General features: G+C 48.6%; 1 protein-coding gene across 1 annotated transcript in view; it reads right to left on the bottom strand.

Annotated features, from left to right (window-relative positions):
* Positions 1-24807, bottom strand: part of LOC126412852 (myrosinase 1-like) — a 173603-nt gene that overhangs the window by 1545 nt on the left and 147251 nt on the right. Inside the window, exons 7-10 of the mRNA XM_050082710.1 lie at positions 21620-21767; positions 3620-3768; positions 1501-1635; positions 1271-1377 (exon numbers count right to left, since the gene is read on the bottom strand). Of these exons, the coding sequence (XP_049938667.1) occupies positions 1271-1377; positions 1501-1635; positions 3620-3768; positions 21620-21767 (539 nt within the window). The remainder of the gene's footprint in view (positions 1-1270; positions 1378-1500; positions 1636-3619; positions 3769-21619; positions 21768-24807) is intronic.

Here is a 24807-nt window from a genome sequence, read left to right on the forward strand (position 1 = left end):
TCAAACCAGTCTCAGGACTGAAGACAACAACAACAACAACACTTTTAGAGAAAAAACCATCATAGCCGTTGCCTTATGCGATTTAGAGGAAACACAAAAAACGCAAAGTTGAATGATTGGACAGCTATTTGACTAGTCCGCCCGAATGGAAGTGTAGTGTGCTTGCACTGCGGCACTGTTCTGAGTAATACATGGCGATGATTAGCAGCTAGATCACACCTAATGTCAGCCAGTCGAAATGATCAGCTAGATTTTATTACCTCATTATCAACCGAGCTAGAGCTAAAATCCTCATCAGTTCGTTCTGTTTCAGTTTCCCATCCTGTTCCTTGTTCGGTATAAACAGAGAAATGAATTGCTGGAAACTGGAATGAACAGCTACAACTGGATACGTAACCTACTCATATGTAATAAGCCTCCAGTCCGGTACTCACCTAAAGAACTCAGAAATACACACACACACACACACACACACACACACACACACACACACACACAGAAACCGGTGAGTGTTGCACCCAGAGGATAATGCATCTAGGAGCACGCTATTTCTTTGGTAGGTACTTTAGTCTAGCGACTGATTTTCGAATCAAGGGAAAGAACGCGCACTAGAGATCCTCATAAGCACTTTCCGCCATTGTCATGGTCAAACCCACATTACATAGAAGTTCCGGATACTTTTGATCAGATAACCTATTTGGAGAGAATGTATTCGAGGATCTTACTGAAGACTGAAGTGAAGAATAATACGGTGATAGTAAGAGATGTAACTTGGAAGTTTGTTGGGTTTTATAAAAAAAAGGGGGGGAATGTTTGAGTCTTTCACTGCTCTGGGTAATAACCACTCTAACGGATGGATGTCTATAGAGGATTACAGGATTTAAAGAAAAAGGAGAGGAAGCTATGTAATGCAGGTCATGTATGGGGCTGTGCTGCATTATATGGTGTGCTGTGATTGCTGCCTTTACGTCTGCCCGTGACGAGGCTTGTGTGTGTTGGAAGTAGCGATACAGGAGAGCTACAGATATGTCAGTACGCTCATGGTGGTACGGAGCCATGGTGTGGTTATAGTTAGGATTATTAGAAATGGTAAATGTATCTTGGAGGTGGGAGACGATCAGGATGGTTTTGTTTAGTGAGATTAGCACGAGCGATCAATAGTATGGGTTTTACATGTGACAGAGCTGCTGTGAGCAAACAGTGATACCGTATTGTGAGGCTCTCAGTACAATTGCTAGAAAGAAGTGTAGAATAAACGAAGGTGGCTTACCTGAAGCCTTGAGTCCATTCCAGATTGTCAATAATACTCCATGCCATGTATCCAATAATATTGTTTCCGTCAACGTTAATAGCGTTCAACAGCTCAGCCATGTAATGCTGAAAAAAACATAATTTTCATGTTAAGTAGAAACCAAGTGCTGATCACTTCGCCTGGTACAAGCAAAGAAGAGAGGGAGGGGCTGCAAAACCAGGAGGAGGCTGGAGGGGAGGTCGGCTTACCCCGTGGTACGTCATACGCAGGTCGTCCTGGGTTTCGCCCCAGTCGCTGAAACCGTTCTCCGTGACCATGATGGGGTACTGCGGGTACGCGTTTGAGAGCCAGTTCAGCAGCTTCCTGAAGCCCCAGGGCACGATCTGCAGCGAAGAGAAGAAGAAGAAAAAAACGTTACTAGTCTCCTTTTGTCAAGGGCTATCGGCAATTTTTTTTAGTAGGTGTTTCTGTACCAAGAGGTTAGAGTTTTATTTGTGCAAAGTACTGGTTTAGGATGAACACGATGAACAACAGAGGTAGAGTGCTTGAACGCTACGAACTGCTTGTGGACTGTTTGGTGAAATAAGACTAAATTCTGGTGGTGCCGAAAGTGACAAATGTACCCAAAAAATAAAAAGGCAAATTCATTAGTTGCAATGTGGTCTATTAAAATCACATGACTATTTTTCTACACAATCCCACAAGTTAAGTATGCACTCTTCCACCTCTCTGTCGGTTCTATAATACTCGCAGTGAAGTTTCAGTGTATTGGTGTGTGAGTCATTTATGAATTTTCATTGTATTTCTCCCTTTCTTCTGACATTACAATCCACTTAAAAAACTATAAACCTGTTTGTAAATTCGTCAATAAGAGACTAGAAAGATATATTTAAAATCTCGGACATGTATGCCGAACGCTGTAAGATGACTCTGTTTTCTGATTTTGCATCAATTCATTCATGCCACAATCGTTGTAACTTAGTGTGTAAGTAATAATTTATTTATTTTATCCCAGTAAATGATTTTTAGCCCTGTATAAGTTAATTATGTACGATTAAAAGGAAATTTCACACTACTAATTTTGTACCACTCGAAGGTAATAATGCTTGCACACCAATTTAAAAAGAGAGTGACTTTTGTCTCTCCTTTATTCTGAGATTTGCCTCACTGAGGAAATTGCAAAGCTAGTACATTCTAGTTAGACTGGTACACAAAACAAACAATAGCACCCTAATTTTTAGTAAGGAATAAAAAACTTACAGTATTTACATTCGATATAAAAGCACACGAAAATAATATCTTAACCCTATCTGCGTAGATGTAATTTGACTTCACGTGTCCTCCTTCGCTCACCGTGTTGAAAGCTATTAAAATATCACATGAAGATACAAAAATAGCCGTTCATTGTATATTCGCAACTGCGAATATTTATGGACAGATGATTAGGGAATTTGATAGTTGAGTTTTGAAATATGGTTATTATTATCTAGTTCGTTAGTTCACAGTCTACAGCAAGACATTTGCACGTGATGCTACCTGAAAACAACTTTTCGATGAAGTTTACAGCATAGAAGAAAGGGAGGAAGGAAGAAAGATTAGGAGCGAACGACCCGTCGACGGCCAGCTTGTTAAAGGTGAAGAACCAGTTAGGGCAGGTCAAGAATGGGAAAGAAAACAGGCTCTGTCTTTTTAGAAGGAACAATTTTGTCATTCGCCCTAAGCGATGCATGGAAACTACGGAAGACCTAAAGCTGGGTGACAGAACAATGTTTGAATCTCGTTCCTTCCGAATGAGCATCCAGTCTCTTATACCACTCCCACACTTGGCTCATTGGCAGTACAGAATATTAGAACTAGATTTCCTTATTTACCTTGCTATTAGAGGCGGAATATTGACGTACAGTATCAACAGTGGAGGAAAATTCCGTATTTGTGTGTGTAAGTACAACCGATAGACAAATGTTTTCTACTTCGAAATAACCTATTTTACGCACACCATTCGATATGGATTTTTTGTTAGTGTGGAAACTGTCAATTCGGAGCGCAACACGTGTGTTGCATGGCACAAGTCTCCAGCCGATATCAGAAACTACAGTTACTGGATTCGAACATCCGTAATAGAGCGTATATATGTTATTGTTATGGCCTACGAACAGCGTAATGGCAGTGAGATGGTACGATTTGTTTCCAGCACTTACAAACCATTTACCACAGTAGGTTTAAATTTTGTGGACCTTGCACTATATTCGAAAGCATTGTGACAAATCGCTGACATAATGAAAGTAATGATGTCCAAAAAAGCTCAGAAGTTTAAAGAATGTCTTTTGCATGTGGTTTGTTAAATTGCAGAAAACTCTGTTTCCTTACATAGACGTAGCCACTTGCTCCAACGATCCAGTTGGGGTCGTACGAGATGATGACGCCCTGGTCGTGCGCCTTGGAGGGAATCGTACCAGTCTCGCCCAGGGTCACCAGGTTCGTGGCGTACGTGTTCAGTCCGATGAAGTCAGTCGTACCTGTGAACATAAAGCGTCAACGTACAGGCCTTTTGCTGAAAGAGGACCGAAAGTTGGTTAACTGAAAGGAACGGACACTTCCCTCCAAAGGTGGGAACGCTATTTCTTTTGCAGACATAAAATATTTGACACATTTAATATATGAATATGCTGTTTTCTGTTACAGTCGTTAACTATGTCTGCATGATGGAGGGTGATTTGTACATTGCTTAAATTTCATCTTCCATTAGTGATTGGTATGGCAGTGAAATGTATATAAACCTACATAACCGTTCTAACGTGTTTTATCAGTAAATCTATCTCCTCATTACGACAGCCAATGCGTCTCGCGTTATAATTTAGTTTTCAAGGATTACTTACTGTTAAGGATTGTGCAATTTCTTCAGATTTTCAGTGGAAAGTAAGCTGTTTTGAAATGTTTACAATATATAAAACCGAACGATGTTTACAATTAAAATCGGGCTGTAGTAGCTCAGAACTAAATTCAGACTAAGAAATGCTCAGAAGTCACAAAGTATGAAACCATATAGGGAATGGAAATTGGTATGTTTTACTTTTTTCTAAGAACCTAAAAATGACAGGTTGATGTGTCTACTAGAGATGTAGCATGTAACTGACGCCGTCATCACAACTCAGTGTGATGATTAGAGAAGTGTTGAAATCTCGTAGTCAAAGTCTTAACAACGCAATTCTATTTTGCTTTGTATAATACACCTATTCTTAAGGTTTATAAAGTCATTCGAATTAATTTTTTGCGCTGCTTGTTACTAGTAAAGTTGTGAATAAAATTTGTGGCAATGTAATGTTTGGGGAATCAACTGGAGAGTGAAGATCGTCATAAAACGGAAAAAATAATTGTATTCGATAAGGGTTCTGGCAAAGTGTAATTATAACAACACCGTAAATGTAATGGGGGCGACAAATTCTGTAAAGACAGCAATATCCAACATGGAAAGCTTCAGGAATGAGTGTTGAAATGGAATGCAGGGCGAAAGTTGTGCAGCTGATGCGCATCAGTGACGTCATCTCACAGGGAACCACTTGAGTGCGAGGTCGCAAGTTCAATCTTACGTAAGGCTCATTTGAAAATGATGTGTTAGCTATTATGACAGGAAAAATATTAGCTGCTAATGACTCACCATGTGCATCAGGAGGGCGACAGAAAAATCATTGTCCAGAATGGACACAGTCGATATTCAGCAAATGTTCAAAACAAATCATTAACTTGCACCATGAACACCGAGTGAAAAATTGCGCGCCACAGTAAACAAACATGTTCGCACCAGCAAGATCGACAGCGAACTCCTTGGGAGTTTGACGTCCAGAGAGCTATCCAGTCTTAAAAAATGCATATAGGAATATACTGGTGTAACGTGCTGGTGAGAACTGATGGAATGTGATAGCATGCAACCGAATCTGAAACAGTCTGTTGTGGACCTTATCGTGAAACTGGCTATCCTTTAAGGCGTAGCTGCAGATGGTGTGACAATATGCTTTATAGGCACGGAAAAACAAACATCCAGAGACTAAATTTGTCCAGTGATTTCAGGTGGTATGAATTGCAATGTTACACACTTTTCAGGAGGAATAGTTTGGTCTAAAGGAACATGATTTTTTTTTTTTTTTTTTTTTTTTTTTACGCAGACTAGAATCAAGCAAAAGTAAGTTATTTTGCCCAGCTATTGGCCAAACGCAGTACTCATACAATAGTTGTAATTTTCTTACGCCCATTTTCGCACTCTTGTTTGCTGTGACGTAAATATTCCCTGCTGTTCTTGCCACATCACGCACACGAGGAAGAATCTAAGGGGCAGAGCACCTCCACCTTCTCGCAGCTCAATAAGTAACTTACCAGCCAGGTTACCGTCCAGAGTAACAGTCGGCGTAATTGCATAAGAAAGCGTTAAGGCATTGATGTTAGTTGATCTTGATACTACTCTCTCGGTATCTTTAGTTTTCACAGTTCCTTTCATGTACATTTCCTCCTCAAATCCCGATTCGTTAGAGTTGAAAACAAATTCCTTACTGATCTATGGGATAAGTTTGTTAATCTCATCTACAAATTTAATCTTCTGGGCGATTCCGCAGTTTGCTGTACATCGTCAAGTTGATCCTTTGCTTGAAATTGCGTTGTCTTACGCCTTCCAATTCTGAAGCAGTGTTTGAATTTATGCATCTTTGAATCGCGCCAACTTTTTGTAACAAGTGCGCATTGTCCTCCCTTGAATATCTGTAGTTTTTCTTATGCACTACACGGTCCTATTGCTGCGGACTTATTCGAAATCTGTTTATAACTTTTTTTTTCATGCTGCGGATGATTTATGTAACTATGTTTAGTGCCCCCTCCGTGGACAAGGATTGTCCTTTACTATGTTTCACTGGAGACGGGATTTTTTGCTTCCTGTCCAACAAGGTTGATGAAGTACATACGAGTAGCTCGACAGTTGACGCCTGCTGACTATCACATTCACGTATTAAGCACGTATCGTCATCATTGCACTCCCCATGTACATTGTCTGCGCAGTCGAGCGTATACGACACCACACGTTCCACTGACTCATCTTGGAGAAACGCTAATGTTTCACCTGCCACTTTTTTCTCACTCTGCGAAATTCCATACGTTCCTTTCTGATGAAAGCTTCAGCAACTGTTGCTGTAGATATAAGGCCAATGTTCGCTTTGTTTATCGTTTCCATTGTTCTGCGTTGTATCAACACCACTGCCAGTGTGCACTATTGTGAGTTACTCGTCGGCAGGGCAGTTCAACTACGCTCCGTAGCCTAATGCTGCGTCAATATTGGATACCTCCAGCCCTGCCCCCTGTTGGCATTAGCAGCTAATGTTATGGGGTTGCATAGTAGACAATATATGGGGCGTCGACAGCTGGAATCATTGGCCTTTTGCGAATTCGCACTCAAAGCGTTCGTTGTTTGCATCTCAACCGGTGGCAGCAGTCACGCTGAAAAGAACACAGGTGAAATGCCGCGAAAATTTGACCACATAACGCGACTGAAGTCCAGAGAACTTTTCGTCGACAACTTATGTATATTTCTGATGACCGTCCGGATATTTGAGACAGAAATACTGTTAACAAAATTAGGAAAGCAGCAAATCGATTAAGGAGTCCGTTCTCGAGGAGTTTTGCACTACAAATAAAAACAGAGTGGTAATGTACTCTTTCAAAGTTTACTGCTAATACCGTAATATGACCATTTCACCAGTCTGGCAAACCATAACCCAAAAACTACGCCCGTACCAGGATTAAACTAAATGTGATTTGAGACTTTCTCGGCGTATTCCATTCGTGAAATCTTCTCGGGTGATCGGCCGAGTAAAGGCGTCGTCTTCTCGCAACGTTTCGAAGGGTTTCGTACCCATCATCTTCAAGCGAAGTGTCGAGATGCTGCTGCTGCTCACATCTTTTACTTTCCCCTCTTTGGGGAAGCGTGTATGGGGGAGTTTGTAGCCTTTCGGCTTTTACTCCCCTGTGAACGTGTGTGTGTGATTTTTCTATAGTTTTTTGGTGTCTGTGACTTGTGATCTTTGTTGTGAGTGAGTCTAGTACTTGCCTAAGGTAGGCGAAAAGATTGGTGTTATATGGGAAGGAACTGGATTAGGGATTGGGTTTTGGGTTTTGGGATTTTCTCTTCGACTTAATCGTCGAAGATCGTCATAGGGCGCTTATGCTTATCGCGGGACATGTCATACCGACCTAGGGAGTGGATGAGTGTATTTCCGGATCTGGAAGAACCCTCATAGAAGGCCCTTGCCAGATCCTGGAAACGTTCTCTCAGGAGTGGGATTTCGGCTGCGGCGTGCAAGTCGTCTGTGGGGAATCCAAGAGGTAGGTGCAGTGCCCTTCTGAGGGCGCGGTTCTGCAGCCTCTGGAGTTTGTCCAGGTGCTGCTTTGCCGCGTATCCCCAGACAGGGCACGCATACTCCATTACTGGCCGGATCAGGGCCTGATAAACATTTACTGCTACTGGGAAGGGAAGGGAGCTGTTTGTGTTCAGGATAGGGTATAGAATGGACATTCTGGCGCAGACCTTCCTGTGGACCTCGTCTATGTGGGGTTTCCACGTAAGACGAGAGTCCAAGGTTACGCCAAGGTACTTGGCGGTTCTGCGCCAGGGGAGTTGGATTCCATTTAGGTGAAGGTGGAGGGGGGGACGTTGAGGAGGTTCGCGCCTTCCGAGCCTGCGGGTAATCAGCATTGCCTGCGTCTTCTCGGAGTTGATCGTGATGCGCCAGCGACGGGCCCAAGTTTCTGTGTCATCTAAAACCTTTTGTAGCCTACGGATGACCAGGTCCTTATTCGCATTTCTCGTGTAGAAGGCTGTATCGTCAGCGTACTGTGCAGTGTGCACCAGGGGGGCCGTCGGAGTATCCGCAGTGTACAAACTGTACAATACGGGCCCCAGGACCGATCCCTGTGGCACCCCGGCACGAATACGCCTTCTGGTGGAGGTGGCAGTTTCTACTTTGACGGAGAAAGTCCTATTCGTGAGATAGCTCTTAATGAGCTGAACTATGCTCCCGGGAAACCCTTGTGTGTACAACTTGTAGAGTAGCCCTCTATGCCATACTGAATCAAAGGCTTTGGCTACGTCTAGTAGCACTATCCCGCAGTAGCCTCTGTGGTTGAAGCCCTCTGTGGCTGCTTCAACCATTCTCATGACCTGCTGTGGGGCAGAGTGGTTCTGCCGGAACCCAAATTGGAAATCCGGCAGAATTTGCTCTCTGGTAATGTGTTCTTGTATGGGTCTTAGCAGGAGGCGCTCATAGATCTTGCTGAGTGTTGGCAAGAGGCTAATCGGCCTGTAGTGCTGCGGGAATAGAGGGTCTTTCCCTGGTTTGTGTATCGCGACCACTTCCGCATGTTTCCAGCAAGCTGGGAAAACACGGGAAAGAGTAATCTCGTTGAGGACGTTCGCGAGGTGTGTGATCGCTGTGGGTGGGAGGTTTTTGACTAACTGGTTTGTGACACTGTCGTGCCCTGGCGCCTTTTTTGTAGGGAGGGGCCTGATTACTCTTGCCACATCCTCGGGGGCAAAAAGTATGGGTTCGTCCTCTGGGTCCTCCTCAGCATTGAGGAAGACGGCCAGTTGACGACTGACTACCTCTTCATGTTCTTCATCCTGGGGTTCTGCCGCTTGGAACTGCTTCTCAAAGGAGTCGGCGAGGGCGTTGGCCTTTCCAGCATGGCTGTAGACCAGTCCCCGCTCGCCATGCAGTGGCGGCATCCTAGCGCGTCGTTTTGTAAACTGTTTGGTCGCTTGCCATAGTGTGTGATCGTCTACTTTGAGAGATGTGAGGCGATTTTGCCATTGCTGGTTTCTGTGCTCATTGAGCGCTACCTTCAGCTCTCTCTGTAGACGATTGAGCAGCCTCCTGGTGGCCTGATTTCTGGTGATCTTCCACTCTTTTGCCACTCTGTTCTTGTGTCGAATTTGAGCTAGCAAGTGTTCTGGGAGCTGTATTTGCGGCGGTGGGCCCTCCCTTTGTGGAGGGGTGTCTTCTTCCGCTGCCTGCAAGATGGTGCCTGTTAGGTCTTGTAGCGCTTGTTCTACTGTTTCAGCAGTGGGTGGCGGAGCGCGAGCGATATCAGAGGCGACAGTTTCTCGGTATCGCTCCCAGTCTGTTCGTTTGTACGACGTCTGGTACCGTGGGAGTGCTACCCATTCTCCCACATCGACCTCCAGAATCACTGGGTTGTGGTCGGAGGACATTCTGTTGATTGTCCTTGCGGCCACGAACCCTGCGATCCTCCTGGTGAGAGCTATGTCTAACACATCGGGCCTGCTTCCGTTTTTCGGAAAATGTGTTGGCTCGACTGGACCCCATGTTTCGAAGTGGTGGGCGCGCGCTAGTTGTTGCAGTTTGGCGCCTGCTCTGGAGGTTACTCTAGAATTCCAATCAGGATGTTTGGCATTGAAGTCTCCCCCTATTATGAGTTTGCCTTCAATTTGCCCTAGAGCAGCTATGTCTCCCTCATCTATCTGGTCGTGTGGGGGTCGGTAGACTGCAACAATTGTTAGGGGTCCAGTGGCAGTGGTTACTTCCACCGCCACTGCTTCGATTTTGTTGGTAGCTGGTAAGAATACCTGGTGGTGGGGGATCCCTCTTTTTACATATATGGCCACTCCTCCGCCTTGGGTTGGCCTGTCTTTACGGTAGCTAATGTAGTTGGGAACTGTCGCTTTTACTCCCGGTTTCAGGTGGGTTTCCCCCATCATGCATATGTCGATGGAGAACTCCTTCATGAGTTCTCGGAATTCGACCTCTTGATTAACAATGCCGTCTGCGTTAAAGACGCACATTGTCAAGCCTTGAATATTTGGTCGTCTATTCATGATGGGGTGTAGATACTACTGAGGAAGTCGCAGAAGGGAGCGACTGCTGGACTGTTGCCTGAAGGGCGACGAGGATCTGTGTGTTCTGCTTCTGGGCTTCTCTGAATTCCTTCATCATTTCCATGACGAGGTTCATGGTCTGCACCATTACGCCTAACAACTGATCCATGGGGGGAGAGTGTGTGTGGGGTTCCCTGGGCCTTCCTCCGTCATGGTGGACCTGGTCGTTGTTGCTGTGTGTTTCCCGGTGTTGTTCTCGTGATAGTGTCTGGTGTTGTGATGGTTGGGCTACGCTTTCATGGTTCCTCAGTGGAGAAACCACTTCCGCATAAGTCGCCCTCGGTGTGTCCGGCCTTGGTTTTACCCAGGCCTTGTCTGTGTGTGTTGCCATGGTTTGTTTTCTTGTGTGTCTCGGTGGGATTATGGTGTTTTGTTTGTGTGTGTGGGGGGGCGGCCTTTGCGCCCTTTGCCTGTTGTGTGTGTCGTTTGTGGACCTCACAACCTTGGTATCCCGCCGTGTGGTTTTTGCCACACAGCGCGCACCTTATTTGTGGGTCCGTGTGGTGAAGTGTGCATGTTCTAGTGTCGTGGGCCTCGGCGCACTTCCTGCACCTTACTGGCATTGTGCAGTAGGCGGCGATGTGGTTAAGGCCCTGACACCTGAAGCACTGCACCGTCTTGTTCTTACGGCGCAGCGGTTCGGTGGTGACAGGCACTGCCAGAACCATCTTTATCTCCCTTTTGTTCTGCGGGATGTCCGGGAGTGTGGCCTGGTAAAGTGGCCACTTACTGTTTATGTTGCCCATCTGTTGGACCCCCTTGACGACGTACCCCTGGGCAGTCAAATCTGTTTTGATTGCCTGGGGGGACACTCGTCTTGGGAGGTCTCGTATCACGATGTTTCTGTTCCTTGTTTTTGTTGTGGGGAACGTGTAGTGTGGTATGTTTTTATTTGTGAAAAGTGTTTTGACTGTTGTGTAGTTTTCGAGTGTGTGCAGTGTGATTTTTATTTTGTCTCCACCAGCAGGTTTTGCCTGGAAACTGCCTCCCCCGATTTCTGCCTTCAACAGCTCGAAAAGCTCTTCGTAGCTTTGTGCGAACTCTGCTACAATCGGGGGGAGGTGGTGGGCGACTTGGTTCTGCGTTTGTGTTGTGTTTTCTGATGCCTCTGGCTCATCAGCAACCGCCTGGAATCTGTTTGGGGTGGGTTCCCCTCCCCGGGCCGGCGGAAGCTTCGGCTGGCGAAACGTTTTCTTCGCCAGCACGAAACCATCCGCATCCTGCCTGGTTACGTGGTTCCCTTCCAGTACCGGTGTTTCCTGGTCCCCTCCCAGTGCGACGACAGGTGCTGTCGGGGGCGCTGGCTCCTCAGAGGGTGTGGAAGCGGTTGGGGTGGGGGTGGTGGATACTTTCTTCCCCTTGGAGTGCTTCTCCTTCTTGTCCTTCCTTGCACGCCGCTGGTTGGATGTGGTGGACTTGAGTGGGGGGGATTTAAGGTATTTGGAGCGGGTGGAAGACTGAGACGAGGGGGTGGGTTTGGGGAGGATTTTTGTCGGCAGACGGGGCATCTGCTTGCCATTCTTCATGGACGTGAGAAATTCAGGAAGTGTGCCGGTGGCGTGGGCAAGCAGGAGCGGAGATAGGACGAGGTTAGGAGGGGCAGGATTGCAAGTACTGACAATATATTTTGTTGTCGGCGTACTGTGTGTGACTGCGTTTTTTTGTGTGTTTGCCATGTCCGGGGCGGAAAGTGGGGCTGCTGCCAGGGGGGTGCCAGTTACAGCCTTCGTTGGCACCGTTAGGTATCCCGGCTGCATTGCTGGCCCTACTGTATTTGTGGACGCGGAGGTCTGATCGGCGGCGGCGGAAACCTTCTCTGCGGTTCCGCGGCCGGCTCCCAGGTCCTGGCCCACATTTTCCCTAACCTTGGGGGGGGCAGAGCCTAGCTCTGCGGCAGCCGAAGTACTCGAGACGGCCGACGACGCGGCCCGCGGCAACAACAAGACGCGCTTTTTGTCGACAGCGGTTGACCGCTTCGACCCCAAAGCACCACTGGAGCTCGACATCCCGCAGTTGAAAGAGGAAACACGACAATTCTGCTGTCGGGCGTCTCCAAAAATATCCTGCCCGCCGTAAGACCTTACTGCAGACCTTGACTGAGTCCCGCCGATGCTTTAATAAAAGCAAAGCCGTGGATTCCCCTGGTGTGTCACCCGTACAAGCGGGGGCCTATGACTGACAGTGCGCGAGTCAGAGGAGCAAGCTCAACCCTTCATCTTCAAGCGAAGTGTCGAGATGCTATGTTGCGCGGTCCTATAAAGGCTCCTGGACCAGTGACTGATTCCGGGCGCCGACCAATCAGGTACCTGCGGAATCGGCCGCCGCGCCAGTGGTGGAGGGTTCGCGGCGCGGACCGGGCGTCGAGTCCCTGCCGGTTCCTAATACGTCTGTGGCCGCTACCGTCTTCGTGCCGGAGCGTTCTCTTCTAATTTTAGTTATTGCGGGATTCCAAGCTGTACTAAGTTGGAAACCAGTGTCTCGATTGATCAGGTTGCTGTTCAACCGAATTTCTACAGCCTCTTTGAAAACTGAATCCCAAAATCCTTTAGCGTCACACAGCTTCTTCGTACCCTCAAAGAGGAAGGTGTGTCCTTCGTTAAGGCTATGTTCCGCTACCGCCGATTTTTCTGTCTGACCAAGGCGTACATTTCTAATGTGTTCCGAGCGCCTCTGCGTGATGCAGCGCTGCGTTTGTCCGATGTATTTCGTACCACATTCACATTCAATACTATATACGCCCGGAGTCTGCAGTCCTAGGTGGTCTTTGACTGAGCCAAGTATGTCCTTAATTTTACTTGGGGCATGAAAAATTGTCTTGATGTTGTGTTTCTCCAGAATGCGGGCAATCTTGGCTGTTGGCGGTCCCGCGTATGGTAGAAATGCCAGGCATCTGGTCTCATCTTCTTCTTCTGGTGTGTCTACCTTCCTGCTCTTGTGTAGGGCGCGCGAGATTTGCGTCTCATTATAACCGTTGCTGCGGAAGGTCTTCCTTAGGTGTTGTAACTCTGCAGGTAGGCTGTCATCATCACAGATAGACTTGGCCCTGTGCACAAGTGTGTTAAGCACTGAGTTGCGTTGTGCTGGGTGGTGGCAACTCTGTGCATGAAGGTATAAATCCGTATGTGTCTTCTTCCTATACACAGCGTGACCCAAGGTGCCATCAGGGTGCCTCTTGATTAGAATGTCAAGGAAGGGCAAGCTTCCGTTTTCTTCCACCTCCATGGTGAATTGTATGTTGCTGTGTATGCTGTTGAGATGTCGCAGGAAGTCTTGCAGGTTCTCTCTGCCATGTGGCCACACGACAAAAGTGTCATCCACATATCTGTAGAAGGCTTTAGGTTTCAATGGGGCGGTGTCCAGGGCTATGTCTTCAAAGTGCTCCATGTAAAGATTAGCGATGCCTGGAGCTAAGGGGGACCCCATGGCTACACCATCCACTTGTTCATAAAATTTGCCTTGTTTGTTAACACATGCCGGAACAGCTTTATTGTGTCCTCACTAAAGCGTGTTTCGAGCAGCGCTAGGGAGTCTTCCAGCGGTACTCGTGTGAAGAGTGAGGTGACGTCAAAGCTGACAAGAAGATCTTCTTTATCCAGGCGAAAGCCTTGTAGTACCTTCACAAACTCCGCCGAGTTCTTGACATGGTGCTCACAGTGACCCACGATCGGTTTGAGCAGTTGTGCTAGGTACTTGGCTAAACCATATGTCGGTGAGTTGATGGTGCTCACTATGGGTCGCAATGGAACTCCGTCTTTGTGGATCTTAGGGAGCCCATATAGCCGTGGTGGTGCCGGTGCTCTGGGGTACAGCTTCCTGATGACGTCCTTTTCCAGTCCAGAGTCATTGAGCAAGGCGATGGTCTTGCGAGTCACGGAAGCTGTCGTGTCCTTGTCCAGTTGCTTGTGGCCTCCTTGCTGAACATATCCGCAGCCTAAATGGCAAGCAGAAGCCCAGTCAACCGACTAAAATCCTCCCCAAACCCGCGACTGCCACCCAACCCCCTACCCGATCCCAATTCCTCAAATCCCCCCCACTCAAGTCCACCACATCCCGGCAAAGGCGTGTAAGGAAGGTCAAGCAGGAGAAGCACTCCAAGGGGAAAAAACAATCCACCACCCCCATCCCAACCACTTCCACACCCTCTGAGGAGCCCGCGCCCCCGACAGCACCTGTCGTCGTCCTAGGAGGGGACCAGGAAACACCGGAACTGGAAGGGAACCGCATAAACGGGCAGGATTCGGATGGTTTCGTGCTGGCGAGGAAAACCTTTCGCCAGCCGAGGCTCCCGCCGGCCCGGGGAGTGGAACCCACCCCGAACAGGTTCCAAGCGGTGGCCGATGAGCCAGAGGCACCACAAGACACAACAACACAAACACAAAATCATGTCACCCACCACCTCCCTCCGATCGTCGCAGAGTTCACTCAGAACTACGAGGAACTCTACGAAATGTTAAAAACAGCAATCGGGGGAGGCAATTTCAAGGCGAAACCTGCTGGTGGTGACAAAATAAAAATAACATTACTGACACTCGAGCACTACACCACAATAAAAACACTTCTCAACAGCAAAAACATACCCCATTACACTTTCCCCACAACAAAAACACGTAATAAAAACATAGTCATCAGGGACCTACCAAGACGAGTGGCCCCCCAGGCGATCAAAACAGACCTGACTGCCCAGGGGTACATCGTCAAGGCGGTCCAACAAATGGGAAACATAGGGAGCAAATGGCCCCTGTATCAGGTCACACTGCCGGACGTCCCACAGAACAAAAGGGACATTAAGACGATCCTGGCTGTCCCTGTGACCACTGAACCACTGCGCCGCAAAAACAAGACGGTGCAGTGCTTCAGATGTCAGGGCCTCAACCACATTGCGGCACACTGCTCCATGGCAGTGAGGTGCAGAAAATGCGCCGAGGCCCATGACACACGAACGTGCAACATGAAACACATGGACCCGCAAATAAGGTGCGCGCTGTGTGGCAAAAACCACACAGCGGGTTACCAAGGTTGCGAGGTCCATAAAAGACACACACAGCAGGCAAAGGGCGCTAAGGCCGCCCCCCACACACGAAAAGAAAACTCCACGAACCCATCCAGACACACAAGAAACCAAAACACAACACACACAGACAAGGCCTGGGTAAAACCAAGGCCAGACACACCCAGGGCAACATACGCAGAAGTGGTTTCTCCCCCGAGGAACCATGAAAGCATTGCCCAACCACCACAACACCAGACACCAACACAAGAACAACACCGGGAAATACACAGCAAAAACGACCAGGTCCATCTTGACGGAGAAGGCCCTAGGAAACCCCAGACACACTTCCCCCCCATGGATCAGTTGTTAGGCGTAATGGTGCAGACCATGAACCTCGTCATGGAAATGATGAAGGAATTCAGGGAAGCCCAGAAGCAGAACACACAGATCCTCGCTGCCCTTCAGGCAACAGTCCAGCAGTCGCTCCCCTCTGCGACTTCCTCAGTAGCGTCAAAACCCCATCATGGATAGACGACCAAACATCCAAGGCCTGACAATGTGCGTCTTTAACGCAGACGGCATTGTCAATCAAGAGGTCGAGTTCAGAGAACTCATGAAGGAGTTCTCCATCGACATATGCATGATGGGGGAAACCCACCTAAAACCAGGAGTAAAAGCGACAGTTCCCAACTACATTAACTACCGTAAAGACAGGCCAACCCAAGGCGGAGGAGTGGCCATATATGTAAAAAGAGGGATCCCCCACCACCAGGTATTCTTACCAGCTACCAACAAAATCGAAGCAGTGGCGGTGGAAGTAACCACTGCCACTGGACCCCTAACAATTGTTGCAGTCTACCGACCCCCACATGACCAGATAGATGAGGGAGACATAGCTGCTCTAGGGCAAATTGAAGGCAAACTCGTAATAGGGGGAGACTTCAATGCCAAACACCCTGACTGGAATTCTAGAGTAACCTCCAGAGCAGGCGCCAAACTGCAACAACTAGCGCGCGCCCACCACTTCGAAACATGGGGTCCAGTCGAGCCAACACATTTTCCGAAAAACGGAAGCAGGCCCGATGTGTTAGACATAGCTCTCACTAGGAGGATCGCAGGATTTGTGACCGCAAGGACAATCAACAGAATGTCCTCCGACCACAACCCAGTGATTCTAGAAGTCGATGTGGGAGAATGGGTAGCACTCCCACGGTACCAGACGTCTTACAAACGCACAGACTGGGAGCGATACCAAGAAACTGTCGCCTCTGATATCGCTCGCGCTCCGCCACCTACTGCCGAAACAGTAGATCAAGCGCTACTAGACTTGACAGGCACCATCTTGCAGGCAGCGGAAGAGTCCACCCCACCACAAAGGGATGGCCCTCCACCGCAAATACAACTCCCGGAACACTTACTAGCTCAAATCCGTCACAAGAACAGAGTGGCAAAAGAGTGGAAGATCACCAGAAATCAGGCCACCAGGAGGCTGCTCAATCGTCTACAGAGAGAACTGAAGGTAGCGCTCAATGAGCACAGAAACCAGCAATGGCAAAACCGCCTCACATCTCTCAAAGTAGACGATCATACACTTTGGCAAGCAACCAAACAATTCACAAAAAGACGCGCTAGGATGCCGCCACTGCACGGCGAGCGGGGACTGGTCTACAGCAATGCTGAGAAGGCCAACGCCCTCGCCGACTCCTTCGAGAAGCAGTTTCAAACGGCAGAACCCCAGGATGAAGAGCATGAAGAGGTAGTCAGTCGTCAACTGGCTGTCTTCCTCAATGCTGAGGAGGACCCAGAGGACGAACCCATACTTTTCGCCCCCGAGGACGTGGCAAGAGTAATCAGGTCTCTCCCTATAAAAAAGGCGCCAGGGCACGACAGTGTCACAAACCAGTTAGTCAAAAAACTCCCACCCACAGCGATCACACACCTCGCGAACGTCCTCAACGAGATTACTCGTTCCCGTGAGTTCCCAGCTTGCTGGAAACATGCGGAAGTGGTCGCGATACACAAACCAGGAAAAGACCCTCTATTCCCGCAGCACTACAGGCCGATTAGCCTCTTGCCAACACTCAGCAAGATCTATGAGCGCCTCTTGCTAAAACCCATACAAGAACATATTACCAGAGAGCAAATTCTGCCGGATTTCCAATTTGGATTCCGGCAGAACCACTCTGCCCCACAACAGGTCATGAGAATGGTTGAAGCAGCCACAGAGGGCTTCAACCACAGAGGCTACTGCGGGATAGTGCTACTAGACGTAGCCAAAGCCTTTGATTCAGTATGGCATAGAGGGCTACTCTACAAGTTGTACTCACAAGGGTTTCCAGGGAGCATAGTTCAGCTAATCAAGAGCTACCTCACGAATAGGACTTTCTCCGTCAAAGTAGAAACTGCCACCTCCACCAGAAGGCGTATTCGTGCCGGGGTGCCACAGGGATCGGTCCTGGGGCCCGTATTGTACAGCTTGTACACTGCGGACACTCCAACGGCCCCCCTGGTGCACACTGCGCAGTACGCAGATGACACAGCCTTTTACACAAGAAATGCGAACAAGGACCTGGTCATTCGTAGGCTACAAAGGGTTTTAGATGACACAGAAACCTGGGCCCGTCGCTGGCGCATCACCATCAACTCGGAGAAGATGCAGGCAATGCTGATTACCCGCAGGCTCGGAAGGCGCGAACCTCCTCAACGTCCCCCCCTCCACCTCCACCTAAATGGAACCCAACTCCCCTGGCGCAGAACCGCCAAGTACCTTGGCGTAACCTTGGACTCTCGTCTTACGTGGAAACCCCACATAGACGAGGTCCACAGGAAGGTCTGCGCCAGAATGTCCATTCTATACCCTATCCTAAACACAAACAGCTCCCTTCCCTGCCCAGTAGCAGTAAACGTTTACCAGGCCCTGATCCGGCCAGTAATGGAGTATGCGTGCCCTGTCTGGGGATACGCGGCAAAGCAGCACCTGGACAAACTCCAGAGGCTGCAGAACCGCGCCCTCAGAAGGGCACTGCATCTACCTCTCGGATTCCCCACAGACGACCTGCACGCCGCAGCCGATATCCCACTCCTGAGAGAGCGTTTCCAGGATCTGGCAAGGGCCTTCTATGAAGGTACTTCCAGATCCGGAAATACACTCATCCACTCCCTTGGTCGGTATGACATGTCCCGCGACAAACACAAGCGCCCTATGACGATCTTCGACGATTAAGCCGAAGAGAAAAATCCCAATACCCAATCCCTAATCCAGTTCCTTCCCATATATCACCAATCATCTCGCCTACCTCAGGCAAGTCCCAGATACACACACAACAATTCATCACATATCACAGACACCAAAAATATATAGAAAAAAACACACACACATGTACACAGGGGAGTAAAAGCCAAAAGGCTACAAACTCCCCCTCACACTTCCCCAAAGAGGGGAAAGTATTAGATGAGTGCAGGCAGGCAGCATCTCGACGACGACGACGATTCCCGCTCACGCCGCGGAGAGTACACGTTAGCTGTTGCTACTGTTGCTACTGTTGCTACTGGAGATGTCGGGACGCGGAAGGGGACGCAAAGCTGCTGCCTTGGCGGAGTTGCTGCTCACGTTAGCAGGACCAGCCGGGAAGAAGAAGAGGACGACTGCAGCGCAGTGCTTTCGCTGCCAAAAGCTTGGCCACGTCGCCAAGCACTGCAGCGGAGCAGTCGCGTGTTTGAAGTGTGCGCAAGCACACGACACACGCGACTGCAAGAAGCAGAAGGACGCCCCCTGCACCTGCGCCAACTGCGGTGGCGCACACGCGGCTAACGCCCGTTCCTGCGCGTACAGGAGAAATTGGCGCGGACCAGAGAAGACGCAGAAGCAAGTGACCACCACACACGAAGAGGTGGTCACTCGCACAGAAGACGTCGTCACCAGGCGCCTTAACGAAGCCGTACAAGAAGCCATGTCCGCCTTCAAATCCGCCATGGCGGAAGAGAGGGCGGCCATGCTGGCGGAACTGGGCGAGGCTCGGCGTCAGATTGCTGAGCTGACGCAGGAGCTTCGGTCAGCCAAGGCAGCTTCCGCCACAGCGGTCGACACCGCCAGCCAGACGACTCCTCCACGAGAGAAGAAGTTTGCGACGGTGGCCACGCAGACCGACGTGCCTGCCGAAGGGGAGCCCAAGACGGACACCGAGGCAGCAGCGCACGAAGACGAGTGGGAAGAAGTCCCATTCCTCCCGCTTCCGGACATGTACAGCGCAAGCGCTGTGACGCAGAAGATTGCTGCATCGCTTCGCGACGGTACTTACCCCCACCATGACAACCCTTATCCTTTCGTTCCTCCTAACCATCCTAAACCACAACTCCCACATCGCCCACTCGGGTATCCAGAAGGCCTTCTGGGTCTTTCTAGGGAGGAGTTCAATCTGATTGACTCCTACCCTATCTTCACAGAGTGGCAAATGCGCTGTATAATCATCGCTCTCGTCAACGGTGAATATGATAAAGCGGGATGCATTTTGCACAACATCCCAACCGAGGAAGAGCCCTCAGCCACAGCAAAGAAGAAAAAGAAAAGTCGTCACAACGACAAGTTCAGAAGATAAGTCATCGGCACTCCTTGCCAGTACAGAAGAACCTACAAGTAAAGAAAGAAGATCCATCAACATCCCAGGGGAGTAAAGGCCAACAGGCCACAAACTTCCACACGAACCTCCTCACAGTGAGGAAGTCAGAAAAGGAGCAGCAGGCAGGCAGCATCTCGACACTTCGCTTGAAGATGATGGGTACGAAACCCTTCGAAACGTTGCGAGGATTAAACTGTTTGTAGGAGGAGGGATGATCGGCAAAAAAGGCTACCAGATAGAAATTCAAATTCACTGGAAACCTATTCGTTTTACTGTTTCGTCCCTCAATCGTAAAAAAACGGAACCCTTATACCGTCACTATTTTCGCCATCTGCCTGTCCGTCCGTTAATACCTCTTTTTCTCAGGAACAGGTAGAAGTATTCAAGGTTTATGGTACTTCGGCGACGTAAAAGATGTAAACGTCTATGCCAATGAAATTAAAAGATTCGGCCGTTTCTATCACATATTTTGATTTTCAGAAACTCACTGATGAAAACCTATAGCTAACCTATGCATATACGTTATTAAATATGTAGGAACCCTCAGTGCGTAAGTATTAGTGGCACTTGTCCAGTTTTCTTTATAGTTTCAGGCCACTCGCCCAATATAGGCGGAACACGGGCGGTCAGCGTCACAAACAGCCTGCAGATCAGCTGAATGGGCTCAAAACACATAAAAGCATGACAATATATATCAAAAGGCGAAACATTGACATATGTTTGTAACTATTATGACGATCTGTTACTAAACCAATGAACTGACTTTTAGTTCTAAATAAAAAGTAAACTAAAAAACTAAACTCCTTCCGAAAAGACCATGAAGGCCCACCGGACCGACCGGCCGCCGTGTCATCCTCAGACCATGGAGGGGCATGTGGTCAGCACACCACTCTCCCGGCCGTATGGCAGTTTTCGAGACCGGAGCCGCTACTTCTCAGTCAAATAGCTCCCTAGTTTGCCTCACAAGGTCTGAGTACACCCCGCTTTCCAACAGCGTTCGGCAGACCGGATGGTCACCCATCAAATTGCTAGCACTGCCCGAAAGAGCTTAGCTTAGGTGATATGACGGGAACCGGTGTTACTACTGCGGAAAGGCCGTTGGCTTTAAATAAGAACGAAATAATTAAAAGACGGCACAAAGGAGTTATATATTAGAAAGAAGTACTGCACGTTCCCTGAAAGTGGGAAGATCTACACTATAAAGGGACTGAGGGAAGGAGAGAGAAGGTTAGAAGTTCCATATTATAGTATGGTATGGGGATATGTAAAGAGGTCAAGTGAGTCGCAATATGTAGCTGGGAAAGAATTGCGGAAGACAGAAATGGAGTTGAGGACTGGGGTGGGGGATGGACCGTGGTTTGAAGAGGAAAGTAGTCAAAGACGAAAAGTGAGGTAGGAAGTCCAGATGTAGGATAGAATATGGAGGGCGAAGTTAAAGCTAATAAGCTGAATAAATATTGGGGGCGGATTTCTTTGTGTAGGAGAGGTAGTCATTTAAAAATTCATTGGGAGAGGATATGTCCTGTGATCGAGATTCGGCAGAAAATCGCGAAAGACAGTAAAAAGTGGTTGTTGGGCCGACTGACCACGGGTAATCAAAAGTGATTCGGCGAGTGTGAACAGACTGATAGACTACAAAAGGAAAACGGACAAGTCCAAGAAGGCAATGCATAAAGCAAACACATAAGATTTAGCGAAAATCTGAGACCAAAAGAACGCTGTGCAATGAGAAGAGTAAGCGAGCGCTGCGAATTCAAAAACTAAAGGCACGGAGAGGTCGTTTCGAGTGCAAGGCGGTGTGGGGAGGGAGACATTGGCGGCTGGCAGCTCACCCCTGTTGTACTCGATCTGCTGCTGGGTGAAGGCGGGCAGCCGGGACCTCGGCCGGCCCTCGGCGGCGCTGTTGGCGTCGATGCGCTCCTTCATCACGGCCGGCCAGTCGCCCTCCGGGCTGAACAGCGGCTGTCCGAAGGCGCCGATCTGCGGACGAGGCATCAGGCGGGGAGCGTCAGCACTTCTGAAGCCATCTCAGCTGCTCTGGGTAAACGGGATGTGAGGAGGAAGCGGCTGAGGTACAGCTGTTGTACTGGAGAGAGAGCGCGCTCGTATCTCAGGTCTAGTGCAACAGTTTGCGACAACACACGACTGGGTCGTCATCGCACAGGACGCTGCCCGAGCTATTGGTGACCGTATACTCGTGTAAAAGACGTATACATAGAATGAAATGGACCCCCTAATTCGTCCCTCACTGGTGAAGGTGCCGGGTTACGACAGCCTGCATGAGACCTGAACGTTCAGCAGTATGGTGAACCATCTCATCACTCGCGAATTGCTTACGATAAGTTTGAGCGACTCTCTGTGGAATCTGTCTGTTGTGTCGTCGCCACTTTATCCTTTTGTTGTTGTTGTGGTCTTCAGTCCGAAGACTGATTTAATGCAGCTCTCCATGCTGCTCTATCCTGTGCCAGCCTCTTCATCTCCGAGTAACTACTGCAACGTACATCCTTCTGAATCTGCTTGCCATATTAATCTTTTGATCTCCCTTTACGACCGCCCCTACCTCCTCCACTCACGCTTCGTTACTGTACTAAACTGGTCAACCGTTGGTGTCACAAACTGTGTCTTAGCAACCGACCCCTTCAACCAGTCAGGTTATGCCAAAAATTTCTTTTCTCCCCAATTCTATTCAGTACCTCTTCATTAGTTACGTGATCTACCCATCAAATTTCAGCATTCTTCTGTAGCATCACGTCTTGTCTAAATTATTTATTGTCCATGTTTCACTTGCATACATGACCACACTCCATGCTCGATGTTAACAAATTTGTATTTTTCAGAAACGCTTTTCTTGCCATCAGCAGTCTACATTTTATATCCTCTCTATTCCGATCAGCTGGCCATGGTGGCCCAGCGGTTCTAGGCGCTACAGTCTGGAACCGCGCGATCACTACGGTCGCAGGTTCGAATCCTGCCTCGGGGATGGATGTGTGTGATGTCCTTAGGTTAGTTAGGTTTAAGTGGTTCTAAGTTCTATGGGACTGATGAGCTGAGAAGTTAAGTCCCATAGTGCTCAGAGCCATTTGAGCGATTTTTTTTATTCCGATGATCATCAGTTATTTTGCTGCCCAAGTAACAAAGCTCATCTAATGATTTAGGTGTCTCGTTTCCTAATCTGATTCCCTCAGCATGACCTGATTTAATTCGACTACAAAGCATTATCCTCGTTTTGCTTGTTTTGGTGCTCGTCTTTTATCCTCCTTTTAACACTCTGTCTATTCCATTCAACTACTCTTGCAAGGCCTTTGCTGTCGCCGACAGAATTACAGTGTCATCAGTAAACCTCAAAGTTACTATCTCTTCTCCCTAGACGTTAATTCCTACTCTAAATTTTTCTTTTGTTTCCTTTATTGCTTCACCTTACAGTACCATAATAAACGAACATCTGCACCTAATGTGGAAACTGAGGGATTAGTCTGCGTTCCAAAAGGGTATGATCACTGGCTTTCAGGTCAAGAGTAGAAGCATTTCCGAAACGGGTAAGTTTGTAAACTGTTCGCGTGCCGCTGTGGTTAAAGTGCACCTTGCATGGCAAAATGACGCTGTCGAAAGCAGCGTCTTGGCACCACAGGCCGCAGATGACAGACAGGGGTGAACGACGCCTGCGGAGACGCGTGCGGGGGAGCAGACGTGCAGCTGACCACCCAGGTGAACCGAGGGGCTACCGTCAGCGTCTGTTGAGCGTTCTTGCGGATGGCCCTCCGCAGCAGATGCCTGGTTCACGCTACCACGCTGACTGCTCTTCACCAGCGACGAACGCTAGAATTTGTACGCCAGTACCCCAACTGTGCGCCCAGTGAGTGGCGGCAGGTGGCCTTTTCACACGAATTACGTTTGGTGCTCCTTCGGACAGATGGCTGTCGTCGTGTGGGGTGCGAAACGTCTGAAAGCAAACACCCTACAGCAATCGTCGGAAGGATCCGAGCAGGAGGACGGAGTTTTAAGGACTGCGGACTGTTTTCGTGGCATTCCCTGGGCGATTTCGTCATTCTGGACGACAAATCGGATCAATACAACCATGCATCTTTCTTCACAGACCACGTGCACCCCTACATGCAGTTTGCTTTAGCTTGCGACGATGGTGTCTACCAGCAGGACAACGCAACGCGTCAAACAGTTCGCCGTCTATGTGCGTGGCTCGCAGAGCAGGAGGATGAGTTTACCGTACTACCCTGCTTAGCAGACTCACCGGATTTAAACCCAATCGGAGTTCTGTGGGACCACCTCGATCGGGCGCTTCGTGCCCTGGATCCTCAACCGAGAGACCTGGCGCAGCTGTCCACGACACTGGAGTCGCCATGGCTCCACGTTTCTATCTGTACCTCGCTGATTCTCTTAATGCACGCCTCGCAGCGGGCCGCACTGCGAGAGGCGTTTATTCAGGGTTCTGACAAGTGATCCCGTTAATGTGACTGGACAGTGTAAATCTGTACTCCGCTAAACAATCGTGAAATGCTTGGCAGAAGCTTCTTCCCGTTCTATCACTTATTAAGATTTCTTTTTCACTCACTTATGCAGAGCGGGAAGATTAATTGCTTATATGCCTTTGAGGACGCTTCCTCAGAGGTTACATGGTGAACACAGTCAAGAAAACAGAGTTACAGAAAGAATACTGTGGCATCAGTGTTAGGCGATCATATCGCTGGTTTTGGATGTTCCTGGACCAACGAATTACATTTTCGTGACTAGACGAGCTCTTATATACCGGACAATGTATTCTACAATGGAAACGGCCACTCACAAATTGACAGAAACAACTGGGATAACTTTACACTGGAGGTGTCTGAACTTGACGAATACAGTCGTTGGGAAACTGTAGTGTTAGCCACGTGCGTGCTCTCGCTGGACTCCTGCACGTGTGATGACGAGAACGGAATACCTGCCATAGGCTACAGCTTTCCATAGTGCAGTACGTTGGAGAGGTACGTCATTCATCAGCGAGGTTAGGTTTGCACTGTTGGTC

This window comes from Schistocerca serialis, chromosome 7, assembly GCF_023864345.2.
Source record: "Schistocerca serialis cubense isolate TAMUIC-IGC-003099 chromosome 7, iqSchSeri2.2, whole genome shotgun sequence".
NCBI lineage: Eukaryota > Metazoa > Arthropoda > Insecta > Orthoptera > Acrididae > Schistocerca > Schistocerca serialis.